Source organism: Argiope bruennichi, chromosome 11 (assembly GCF_947563725.1).
Source record: "Argiope bruennichi chromosome 11, qqArgBrue1.1, whole genome shotgun sequence".
NCBI classification, from domain to species: Eukaryota; Metazoa; Arthropoda; class Arachnida; order Araneae; family Araneidae; genus Argiope; species Argiope bruennichi.
In genome coordinates, this window is record NC_079161.1 from 48,984,269 (window position 1) to 48,998,319 (window position 14,051).

Sequence of the window (14,051 nt, forward strand, 5' to 3'; positions counted from 1 at the left end):
ATCGACAGCAATTATGTAATAACTATCGACAGCAATAATGTAACATTTATCGACTTTTTGTCGTGTAAATAGGTTACAAAATTCACGCTTAACATTCAATAACTAAAATAGCTGAAATAGTTTTGGCAATGTTTAAAAAATTTATTTGCCTATATTTTATATTTCTTTTTTTAAAAATCTTGTCATCAAAACATTTATATTTTATAAAGTATTTTGACAAACTGTCTAGGTACTATCTGATGGTTTCAAATAGTTTATTGATGCATTTTGAAGCTATACAAAGGACACTTTATGTTGGATATAGAGATCATGTAACTAAATGGTGAGGCACCATTGTCCTTCTATATTTACTCTCTTAAATAATTTCTTTTATTATCAAAGCATAACCACTTCATAAGTAATGTCATTACCATGTCATTACTCTATTCATCCTTTATGTTCAGAATTTAGGAACATTGAGTTCAAGAACACCGGGACACTCCCCTCAAACCGACAAATTCCTCTTTCAAAAATGATAAGATAGCCAAAAAAACAAAAAAAACGCCATCAATTTTGCATAGTTATCCGAGCTCATAGTGATGAGTTCATTAGAGTAATAATACTGATGATTAGTTTCAAAAATGCTACCCACAGTTTAAGTACTTATCCCACCCTCTATCTCAAAAGTGTAGATAACTATGTTGAGCTTACCTAATACTGAATATAGGCATATCAGAAATACGTACATCGCGACATGGGGATAAAATCCTGGTTGAAATCCAATGTATAACATTGGTCATGGAATAACTTATGTTGTAGGAAGTACTTTTCAAATAGGAGTGGAGGTAACTAACTAACTAATTATATATTTTGTTCGGCAGTATCCATATTTGATGTAGATAATCCATTAAGATAGATGTATATTTGAGAGTAAGGAAAAAAACCCATGAAGCGTCATTTCACTTTTCATTTTTTTATGAAACGCAAAATCTATGGCGTGTTGTTTATGATCTCTGTAATAATTAACACTGAACCCACATTCATTGCTAAAGTGTTGTTTGAATTTAACCTTCAACTTGCAGTTTTGCTATCCGGATAATCACAACTCCAGTATTTGTTTCCTTCTTGAAGAAAAATTATTTTATACTTCTTTTGCGGAAGTCATTCTAAATTAGCTTGGAGTTTTAAAGTCTAAAAATAAACAAGGAGTATTTTCTCTTTTGCAGAAAAACACAATCAGTATATTTAGTTAGCATTGAACGTAGAAATTTGATTGAAATTCAACATATGAACTAAACAAATTTCGATGTAATAAGAAAAAAAAAATCAATGGTCTTGGATTGTAATCACTGGTTATTTCCTTAAGCAACATTTTAAAATTATTGTAGATTTATGTTCTTTCGAGTATTCTTTGGTGTTTATTGATTGGATGTTGGAAATTTAAGTGCGCCAAATCAGCCCGTCTCGTCTAAAATTCTTTCAAAAAGGCCATCTACTCCATATTTTGGCGTCCTCATCCCTCATAAAAATCTCAGGTGTTATCTACGTCCTTCAAGATCCCTTGGTCAACACATAATGCTACATTTCATGCCCCAAGCTGTGACTTACGGGTTTGGTTCAATGTATTATTATTATATTTTTACATAAGCTCATGACTTATGAGATTGACTCAAAATACCTTCTCTTTTACTATGCCCCCATGATTTATAGACTTGGCTCCACATATTTGGCGATGCAAGATTAGATCTGTCACAGCATATATAGGGTGTCCACTTAAATATCTTTCATCCCTCTTACGTTTAGACTTATAGTCATGAAAATGACGTCTAAGTATAATAAAAAGGTTCCTGCCCTAAGTGATGTGATTACTTACAGAGCCATTTGGCAATAAACTTCAGAATTTTCTGCCCTATTTCTAAAACCGGACAAGATAAAGGGGAAATGTCAATGATAAAGTTGTGAAACGCTGTCTATTTAGTACAAGCACTTTTTGTGCATTAATATTAAGAACAAAACATTTAAACTATGCATTTAAACGCATTTTCCATAATTGTACCTTTACATGACATGGATAAAGGGAGAAAGGGTTATCAACAATGTCCTCAATCTACTTTCCGATTGGAGTATTTCAATCAGCAAATATATATGACAATTCGGTCAGCATTGCGGAACTTTTGATGATATACTAATGATTTTGCTAGCTCATCAATTGATACGCTGAAACGTATGAAAGGTGAAATTAAAAACGTTGGTGTAAATCTGTAGTATTTATAACATAGAACAGCTTGAATACTGAAAGTAACAGTGTATCTTTTGATAAATAGTTCCTTTTTATTTTTCAACACGTTTTGTGACGTCATAGTTTCAAAACTCGCAAACAAGCAAATGTGCATTAACAGCGCTTTTTCTCAGTGTGCAAGATGCATTTATTGCACTAAAACAATAACGCTGTACAACTTTCTATTCGCCATTCTTTTCTTAGCATCCGCCTACGTTGAAAACACTGGTTTTCGACCACATTGGCGAATTTTTTTTATTATTATTTCTTGTAATTCAAACTTTTCTCTTTTTAAATCAGTTTATCTTTTGTTCCTAAGTGAATTAGAAAAAAAGTTATAGCGATTATAAAATACCTTACCGAAACAAAACAAGACCGGAAGTGGCATTCCGAAACCGGAAGGAGAATTCTGAAACCAAAACTATCCTTTAGTTTGCCAAATTTTGATATTTTCCTTTGATTTTTACTTTATAAAATAGTTTTATTTTAGGTTGTTAGCGACATAGCCACATGTTTTAAAACATACCTTCCTTATTTCTTTGTGAACAATTGGCAACATCTCTTTTTACTTGTTGTTGTGTTTACGATCTCGTGCTTGCTTTTCTCATTTTATTTTGATTGTTTTAAAAGGAAAAAATTTGAATTTACTTGAAATTTTTTGCATTTTTCAACGTAAAGTTTCATTTATAATGGGTCATAAAACAAATTATCGCTCAAAGAAGCGAAAATTTTCCGGAAATCAGCATAATTCTGGGTCTTCTCAAAAAGATACTGAAAGTGAAATTCCAGCTACTTCTACTGAGGTTACTACTGCAAGTTCTTCAAAATTCAGTGGTAAAAACTATTTACAACTGAAAGAGTCTTCGCATCCTAATGAATTATGTGGAAATCGAATAATGAACATTGAGATTCTAGTGTCAGTGTTAACAATATTATGTTGTCCCATGTGTTTAAAAAACAAACTCTGCTTAGAAGAAGATTCTCGTTTTGGTTTGTGCTCAAATTTTTTGTTAAAATGCCAGAATTGCACATTTGCTAAAGGATTTTCTTCTTCGAAAAAGACAAACAATGCTAATGAAGTGAATACTTTATTTGTATATGGTTTAAGGCTTATAGGAAAAGGATATACAGCAGGTAAGAAACTGATATCCATGTTAGATATGCCTTTTCTTTCTAAAGCAACTTTCAGAAGGCAAGAGCTGACAATTCTGAAAGCTGCATCTAAAGCTGCTCAAAAAAGTATGGAAAATGCAGCTGAACAAATAAAAATTTCAAAATGTTCAAAGCGTAACATTGTAGATTGCGGAGTGTCTGTAGATGGCACTTGGCAGAAGAGGGGTTTTTCCTCATTGAATGGCCTTGTAAGTTGCATATCAATTGACACCGGCAAAGTATTGGATATTGAAGCTCTTTCTCAGTTCTGCAGATTTTGCAAAACTTTCTCAGGAAAGCAAAAAACTGTAAATAATCCACATGGTAAAAAAACCACAATGGTTCAGCTGCACGTATGGAGACGGTTGGAGCCTACCGTATTTTTGAGCGTTCAATAAATAACCGGAAATTAATTTATACTGATTACTATGGAGATGGAGATTCAAAGGCCTATGATGCTGTAAAGGACATTTATGGTAAGGACTCTGTAAAGAAATTGGAATGTATTGGCCACATTCAAAAAAAGAGTTGGAACACGCCTTCGAAAACTGAAAAAAAGTACAAAAGGAATAGGTGGGAAAGGAAAACTCACTGATCGCTTTATCGATAAGTTGCAAAATTACTACGGAATTGCAATTAGTAGTAATAAAGGCAATTTAAAATCTATGCAAAGCGCTGTTATCGCAGCATTTTATCATTGTTGCTCGAGCAAGAAGTACCCAATGCATGGTCAATGTCCTAAAGGTGTCGACAGTTGGTGCAAGTATCAACGAGAAAGATCTAATAACAAAACATTCCACGATAAATCAGCAGGGCTTCCACAACAAATAATAAACAAAGTGAAACCTGTTTATATGAAACTATGTGAACAGGAATTACTACGTAAGTGTTTACATGGAAAAACACAAAATGCCAACGAAAGTTTTAACGGCATGTTATGGAATTTTGTTCCGAAAGAGCATTTTGTCGAATTACAAACATTACAGCTATGTTCCTTTATAACTGTGCTTCAGTTTAATAATGGTATGAAAGGATTACTTGAAATTTTAAACAATTTAAAATTGAGTGCAGGGCATTGTATGCTAAGTGGAATGTCTTTAGTTGAAAAACAGCGAATTAATGATTCTAAAAGACTTTCACTAACAAAAGCAAAAACTCAAAGAAAAACACTTTCTGTCCTCCGAAAGAAAAAATGCCTACGTATTGAGGAAAAGGAAGGCCTGACCTATCATCCAGGTGAATTTTAAGCAATTTTAATTACAGGAACCATATTTTTCAACTAAAATTTGACTTTAACTTTAATTTTCATAAAAATCCTCCACCGTTAACATGATATCTCAAAAACTAATAAAGATATTTACATAAAAATTTCAGCATATGTTTTAAATAATATGAGCAATGAAATGAACCAAAAGTTTTATTGTTGATGAAATACTTTTTCATTTATAGGGGTTTTTAGAAAAATTTAGTAATGAATTTATGGAAAAAATGCATATGTAAGTATATTTGTACCCATAACTTTTTTGCATCACAAAATTTTTCTTAGATTGAGGTTCATTTAATTCACCATTATATTCTATAACTTGTGTACAAAGAAAAATAGGATTGGTGCAGTACAATTTTGTGTAGAGTATTAACCGTTTTGGTTAAATCTCATTAAAATTTACCACAAATTTTCCAATTTTTCAAAATATATTTATTTTTAAATAATTTTTTTTGTATATATAGTGTTTCTAATTGACAATACATCTGAAAACCATAAATAGATTTTAAAAAATCCAATTTTTCAAAATTTTTCCTTCGAACGTAAGCGGTTACCTTAAACCATTTTGGAGATGAAAAAAGGTAACTGCAATGTTTTCCGCAAATGGTACTGATTTTTTATATTTTTCAACACGTTTTGTGACGTCATAGTTTCAAAACTCGCAAACAAGCAAATGTGCATTAACAGCGCTTTTTCTCAGTGTGCAAGATGCATTTATTGCACTAAAACAATAACGCTGTACAACTTTCTATTCGCCATTCTTTTCTTACCTTAAACCATTTTGGAGATGAAAAAAGATAACTCCAATGTTTTCAGCAAATGGTACTGATTTTTTATATTTTTAAACACGTTTCGTGACATCATAGTTTCGAACATTGTGAACAAACAATTGTGAGTTAACCAGAGTTTTGTTTTCATAACTAATGTTCGCAAGATACGTTTTATCATTAAATCAATAATGCTCTACAACTTTCTATCTGAATTCTATTTTTACCTTGAACCATCTTTGAAATCAAAAATATAACTCCAATTTTTTTCCGCTATGTGCCATTGTAAACGGTCCCATCATATTGCATATATTGCTCTTTTATTAAACTTATTCTCCCCTTTCATAGCAATAGATGTTCTATCAGAAGTTAAAGAGAAGGGGCTAGAGATGCAAATGAGCACCCTATATATCAGCCCTTTCACAAAGGTCAAAGTTCAACTGAAACAGAATTTCAAAGTCAGTCAAAAGCAAAAATTGTTCATAAGCAGCAGATTATTTTTTACAACCCATAAAAAGTAAATTTTCGATGAATCGAATTTTCAATAAATTGTGAAGGAGGGATCGGAAAGGAAAAAAATTCTTGTTGACTTTTTTCAAGTTTGCTAATTAACGAATTTCTTATCTTCTTTTTCAGGTGGTTGAAGGAGACTTCAAGTGGTCTGTTTCCTGTCATTGAAGACCATCGAACGCGTGTTACTTCGGGTACTCTTCATATTAAAAACGCCATGATATCTGACGGGGGTAAATATCAGTGCATTATAACGAATGGTATAGGAGACAAAAGAACGGATACAGTTCTCATAGTAACAGGTGAGCTCTTTGTTTACTTTAAAAATCTCATGCTTCTTAATACATTGTCTTTTTACTTTTATCTATATGAAATATAAAGTATAGTAATTGTCAGAAAAATCGATTTCGAGATTTCGACGAATCTCCACATTTTAGACCTCCCTGGATTCGAAAAAAACATTTTTTTGAAAATGTCTGTCCGTGACAAAAATTACTCAAAGACTAGAACGATTGTTAAACTAGGTAAATGAAATTTGGTATACTGTATTAACCCTTAACTGGTAACTAGAAACGTGCGGTCTGTGAGACCGCTAGCGGTGAATTTTCGGTCACCCCTATTTTACTTTTAGCTCAATTAAATGGATTGATCCTGTTGCTTCCTGTTTTGTGACCTTCACTACAGGTGCACTTTCTCAACCGATTTCAGCGGATGTTTTTAAAATAATTCAGCTATTTCTTTGAGCGTGGTCTCAAAGACCGCACCTCCATGTTAGTGTCCCAGTGATAAACAAGGTTTAACACCTGGGCCCCGAAATATCATCCAATTTACTGATTCTATTATGAAGCAGTGCTCCAGGCACTTTTAAATGAAGCAAAAAGTCATTTCAGTGATAAGAAAAATTGTACAGAAGAGTTTTTCGATGAAACTTCGCATTCAGCTGATTCTGATATGTAAAGTGGTGGCCAAAATTGTGGACACTTTTGAAAATTTTTATGTTTTCTAACTTTGTATGCTCATAGAAAATTTTTTTCACAAAATGCAAACTCTTACACATCATTTTAAAGAGAATTTTACGCTGATTTCAATACAAAAAAGCAAAATTCAAATAATTGCAAAACAAAAAAGTTGAGTGGCAATAATTTTCGAGATACATTAGATGCTGATGACTGTAGTGAGTTATCAGTACTTAGTAGAGAAGCCTTTATTTTTTTTTATTATTATTACAGCTTCACACTGATGTTTCATTGAGCTGACGAGAGTTTTAAGCTCTTTCTGATTGAATGATGCCAGGAAACAATTATAGCCTCAATTAATTCTCTTTTATTTGATGAACGCTTGATATGTATAAGAGTTTTCAAACGATGCCATAAGTTCTCAATAGTTTTGAGGTCAGAACTGTTTCCTTTCCGTAATAACAATTCAGTGCTATTTATACTAAACCACTCTTTCGATATTTTTGCTATGTGGCAAAGAACTGAATCCTGCAGAAAAATAAATGAGGCTTTGTTGGGAAAGAAATCACTGATGGAAGGTGTAAGTTTTTGCTTTTGAATAGTGTCGATGTATTTTCTTGCATTTAATGTCCCATCGATAACATGAAAGAGATGAATACCGTCTGCTGGTATGCATGACCAAATCATAACACTGAGTTCTTCATAGTTGCCTGAATGCAGTCAGGATGTAGCTCTTCTCCTATTCTATGCCTTAAATATTTTCGCCATCACTACCGAATAACAATATGTTTTCTCACTTCGTATAACTTGTGATCACTGATCATCTGTCCATTTAATGCATTCCTTCGCCCACTGCAATCTTTTTATAGGCTGCTGTAAATTGATATAAGAATTTTTTCGTCGAGTTCTACCTGTTAGTCCAACATCTAATAATCTTCTCCTGATTTTTCTTGAACTGGCATGAATGCCAGCATCATTCAGTTGACTTCTGATGACATTCTTCTATCTTGGAGACATAGTCTTTTTATTCTTCTGTCATCAACAGATGTGGTGCACCATTTTCAGCCATTTCCTGCTTTGTTTTTTATTGAATTTGTCTAGTGATATTGTAAACAAAACTTTCGGGCTCCAGATGTAGTCACTGAACCACTCAACTTGTCTTGCAATTTCAGCATAGGACAGACCACATTCATGTAACACAATAATAGTTTCCTTTCTAATCCCAATCTATTCTTTTATTTGATGTCATTGCTTCTTGACGAAATATTAAAAATATTTACAAAAATTCCAAATATATACTAAAAAGTTTAACAAAATTTTTTAACTTGTAATTCGATTACATAAAAAACAGTCTTTCTTCTACAGAAGAAAACGCAATAATGACTTTTTTCCAACTTTAAACATGATATCAGCTTTTGCTAGCAGTTATTAACATTTGAGTGGTTCCCAGAACAAGAACAGGGATTTGTCAGGGAAGTTAGAAATTACAATCCCCTTCATCACTGCCTTTGTTATTCAGATTAAAGTAAGAATAATTTTTTTGTATTGCAAATATTTGAATTTTTCTTTTTGTATTGAAATTAACATTAAATTCTCTTTAAAATCATATGTAAGTGTTCACATTTTGTGAAATGTAACATTTTCTATAAGCATGCAAAGTTAGAAAACATAACGATTTTCAAAAGTGTCCACAATTTTGACCACCACTGTATATTCAAACATAATTGATTTTTCTAGTAATAATGTATTTTGAAAAATTTATAAAATATATTAATATACCAAGAGATATATATACAGAATTTATAGGTTGATTTTTATACAAGTTCTTAACCTGTATGTTTAAAATGCCCTAGGAAACCATTCTATGAAAGTCACACAAGCCAATTTTACCCATTACAATTTTATTTGTTTGTTTTTCCATATAATTATTGAATTTTACATTGTACTGTCTTCTATAAACTTTCACATACTGTAAAAATAAATATTATTTAAAAAGTAATATGTTATTTCAAGAATATGATTTATTGTAACATGTAATTTGAGAAGAAAATGTATTTTCCAACGCATTTACTTTCTTAAACGATAATATATTTTGCAAAATTTCTAAAAGATATCTATATATCAAGAAAAATATCTGCGAAATATCTTGTCAGTTTTTCATACTAAGGCATTCATAAGAAATTTTGATCGTAAATCCCACCTCCCCAGTTAAGGGTTAACACTAAATTTGCATATATCTGTCAAATTTTGAACGAAATCTATTCAGGGAAGTTTGTCTGTGCTATTGATTAAATAAAATATGATAACTAAAAGATGAAGAGGATTAGATAAATAAAATTCAGTATACAGATTTAGCATCTATAGTATAGACACCTATAAAATTTTTAGCCAAATCCAACAAGTGACTGAACGTCGTTCTGTCTGTACTTTCAGAAACATGTAAACCCGGTAACTCAAAGTCTCAATGACTTAAATATATCAAACTTCAGTATTGGATTCTGTGATTACAAGTGTAGTTTTGTGTCAATTTTTTATTAATCTATTGGGAAAAAAGCGTCTAAAATACAAATACGATTTTCAGATACATTTAGCTGCATGCTAGGGATTAATCGCCAAATAACTCGCCAAAGATATTTCATAACTATTGTACGCCAATGCCATGCAAGGTATTCTTCAGGATAACATCTTAATAAAGCATACTAGAAAGTTTTAAGGAGACAACTCCCGCTGGTTTCGTAATGTGGTGAAATTTTAAAAATGGAATTTGCAATGTAAACCGATAATATTGTCACGTAGATACTTTAGTATAGAATTCAATAATACACACACGAAGTAGGGCTAAACCAATTTATTAACTGAACACAGAACTGAGAATACAGTAACTGACAAATCTTCTGCTTTTATACAAGCAGAGAAAGTTCCAGAATACTTTTCTGGAGACAGTAAGAAAAGTCCAGAACACTTGTCTGGTTAACTAAAGAAATGTCCAGTATCTTCTGGAACATGAAATCAAGGAATTAAGTATTTACATATACTATTAATCGCATTGTCTCTAGCAGGATTCGAACCCAGGTCTCTGGATCATGAAACCAGTGCCATGACCATTCGGCCATGGAGATTCGACTGTCTTTCTTCAATGCGGCAATATTTTTTTTTTTTTTTATCTACCTTGACGCGTCATTGAATAAGGCGAGAAATGTATACCGGAATTCATCGAGCGAATGAGCTTATTCAAATATTTGAGATTCAAAAATGTCGAAATATATATATGCAATCATAAACATACAAATTATTAATAGGATAATAATTCATTGTAATTGTACATGAAAAAAAATTTATCGAAATAAATGGTTTCCTATTTTAATATATTTTTGACATTTAGAAGTAGATAATTTGAATTGTTCATTTTAAGAATTTTTTAAATAAAGTACAAATTTCTCTTACAATTTACTTTATTTTAAATTTTATGTCAGAGATAAACAATGTCCAAAATATCCTATTCATTTTTATTTATTTATAAATTGCGATTAAATTTAATTGTTTTTCGCTATGTAATTAATATCTAAATCCTTACAATAATCCTAGAGTCCAAAACTCTGAAAGTCGGTGTTAAAAGTCTTTACTTGATAAATGCAATTAAACTAATTATTTTTCACTATATAAATCCTTACTTAACATTTGCCTTACTTGTAACTCCTTAAAAGTAACAGTAATCACTGAACTTCAAAATTCTGAGCATCTGTGAAAAAATATTTTATTTAATAAATTGCAATTAAAATTAATTATTTGCCTCCCTATTATTCCTTATCTAAATCTTGCATTACTTACAATCCTATGAAAGTAACAGTAACCCTTAAACTTCAAATTCTGAGCATAGGTGAAAAATATTTATTTGATAAACTGCAATTGAAATGAATTGTATTTTTCCATATAATTCCGTACCTTACTCTTACATTATTTGTAACTCCGTTTGAAGTAACAATAATCCCTGAACATCAAATTCTAAATACTGGGGGAAAAGAGTTTATTTAATAAATTGCAATTAAACTGAATTATGTTTCTCTTAATAATTCCTTCCATCAGATCCTGCATTACTTGCAAAATCTGATGAAAGCAATTGTAATTCTTAAACTTCAAACTCTGATCATTGGTGAAAAATATTTATTTGATAAACTGCAATTGAAATGAATTGTATTTTTCCATATAATTCCTTACCTTACTCTTACAGTATTTGTAACTCCGTTTGTAAGTAACAGTAATTCCTAAATATCAAACTCTGAATATTGGAGAAAAAGAGTTTATTTAATAAATTGCAATTAAAATGAATTATGTTTCTCTTAATAATTCTTTGCCTAACTCTTGCATTACTTGCAATCTGATGAAACAACAGTAATTCTTAAACTTCAAACTCTGAGCATCGGTGAAAAGTATTTATTTGATTAATTGCGATTAAAATGAATTGTACTTTGCCATATAATACCTTACCTTACCTTACTCTTACATTACTTGTAACTCCGTTGGAAGTAACAGTAATCCCTGAGAATCAAATTCTGAATTTTAGTGAAAAAGAGTTTATTTAATAAATTACAGTTAAAATGAATTGTATTCCTCTTAATAATTCCTTACCTAACTCTTGCATTACTTGCAGCTCCTTTGAAAGTAACAGTGATCCCTGAGCACCAAACTCTGAATATCGGCGAAACTGCTGTTCTGAATTGCTCAGTGAGTGGCCATCCTGTGCATACTGTTACTTGGAGGAAAGACCAGAGGCACTTGGCGGCGAACTCGAGAGTCCAATTGCTGTCTAGGGACGTTCTACATATTACGTCAGTGAGGCGTGAGGACAAAGGAATGTATCAGTGTTTTGCTTATAACGACGCTGATGGAGCCCAAGGCACAGCTGAAATAAAAATTGGTGGTATGTTAGTTTAATGTTACATCGTGATGAAATTATTGCAAGAATATTATTAAAGGTTTCTGAATGGCGTTCGGCATATTTTTGATATAAAAGAGGAAAAGTTGTCACTTACCAATTTCAAAGTTATTCAAAAGTTATAATTATACATCAGTAAGAAAGTATTTGGAAATATTTTTGCAAGTAGTTATGCTGGCTTCAACTACAATATTCATTTAAAGAGATGCAGCCCAAATCAATACCGCATATAAATCGGTCTTATGTTACTTAAATTTTACAACATAACAAGATTTTTCCTAATGCATATATATATATATATATATAACAGTTCACAATTTATTTTTTATTTTGTTATTAAGCGGCATTAAGAAATGCTTAAAACTTTTCAAATAAAATTATTTACCCTAAGAAACATTTTCTGTTTGAGAAATATATCTGAGTAACGTATCTAGTTAAAGGAATCCAGATAAAATGAATTGCATTTCATCTGAGTTTAATACTCAAATCACTCAATGATTTTACAATTCTATTTCAATTAGGCATGGGATATGCGTGGAAATGTGTACGGATGGGTGAGTGAATGTGAGCACACGCATGCGTGCTTGCGTGCCGCGTTGTTCAGGACAAAACTTTGGAGCTAGAGCTTCCAGATTCAGCACATTTATACTTTAGAAAGTGAGAATATTATCTCCGAATTTGTTTCTAAATTTTTAATTACATAAAAAAAAATCTGGAAGTCCATAAGCTTAATTTTGAATGCTTTTCACCCGAACTTTCGAAAATGTTTTGTTACAAATTTGATTGATACATCATTTTTAAAAAAGGATTTATTGATACTAACTTAATTTTCGTAGGATTTTTTGTTTTCGGTTGTTTTTTTTTCCAATTTTTGGAAATATTTTTGCTTGGTTTTCAATGGAGGGTCTCATTGCTGCAATGAAATTCAAATTATTTTCATTTTTTCTCGAACTATCCAAACTATTTACATTTTTTTAATCTTTTGATTTTCTTTCATTACTAAAGTCTGAAAAAAATAAGTTTTTTTTTTTTTTTTTTTTTTTTTTTTTTAACTTAGTTATCATAGCAATTTATATAAAAAAAATTTGAAATTGGAAAGAGAAAACACTTTTAACGTGGAAGACAAAGATAAAACTAAAATAGAGTAGACAGCTGCTTGAATTTTTAATGCCACTATAGTAACATGACAATCGACTGCATAAAGTAAATACTTTTTTTGGTGAAAAAATATCATGAATATTAAGTTAGTGGTTTTGTTTTCAGATTAGGAAACCATTCATGCTTTTTGTGCAAGAGCAAGGACATGTTTATTTCGTCGAAAAGTGAGAATATATATATATAAATAAATATAAATATAAAATAGAGTAGACAGCTGCTTAAATTTTTAATGCCACTATAGTAACATGACAATCGACTGCATAAAGTAAATACTTTTTTTGGTGAAAAAATATCATGAACATTAAGTTAGTGGTTTTGTTTTCAGATTAGGAAACCATTCATGCTTTTTGTGCAAGAGCGAGGACATGTTTATTTCGTCGAAAAGTGAGAAAATATATATATAAATATATATAAATATAAAATAGAGTAGACAGCTGCTTAAATTTTTAATGCCACTATAGTAACATGACAATCGACTGCATAAAGTAAATACTTTTTTTGGTGAAAAAAAATCATGAACATTAAGTTAGTGGTTTTGTTTTCAGATTAGGAAACCATTCATGCTTTTTGTGCAAGAGCGAGGACATGTTTATTTCGTCGAAAAGTGAGAAAATATATATAAAAATATATATAAATATAAAATAGAGTAGACAGCTGCTTAAATTTTTAATGCCACTATAGTAACATGACAATCGACTGCATAAAGTAAATACTTTTTTTGGTGAAAAAATATCATGAACATTAAGTTAGTGGTTTTGTTTTCAGATTAGGAAACCATTCATGCTTTTTGTGCAAGAGCGAGGACATGTTTATTTCGTCGAAAAGTGAGAAAATATATATATAAATATATATAAATATAAAATAGAGTAGACAGCTGCTTAAATTTTTAATGCCACTATAGTAACATGACAATCGACTGCATAAAGTAAATACTTTTTTTGGTGAAAAAATATCATGAACATTAAGTTAGTGGTTTTGTTTTCAGATTAGGAAACCATTCATGCTTTTGTGCAAGAGCGGGGACATGTTTATTTCGTCGAAAAGTGAGATAATA

At 30.9% G+C, this 14,051-nt stretch overlaps 1 protein-coding gene across 3 annotated transcripts in view; it reads left to right on the forward strand.

Annotated features, from left to right (window-relative positions):
• Window positions 1-14,051, forward strand: part of LOC129957560 (cell adhesion molecule Dscam2-like) — a 317,574-nt gene that overhangs the window by 160,476 nt on the left and 143,047 nt on the right. For all 3 annotated transcript variants that reach the window (XM_056069919.1, XM_056069921.1, XM_056069920.1), the window contains exons 6-7: window positions 6,077-6,252; window positions 11,555-11,824. In XM_056069919.1, coding sequence (XP_055925894.1) covers window positions 6,077-6,252; window positions 11,555-11,824 — 446 coding nt within the window. The remainder of the gene's footprint in view (window positions 1-6,076; window positions 6,253-11,554; window positions 11,825-14,051) is intronic.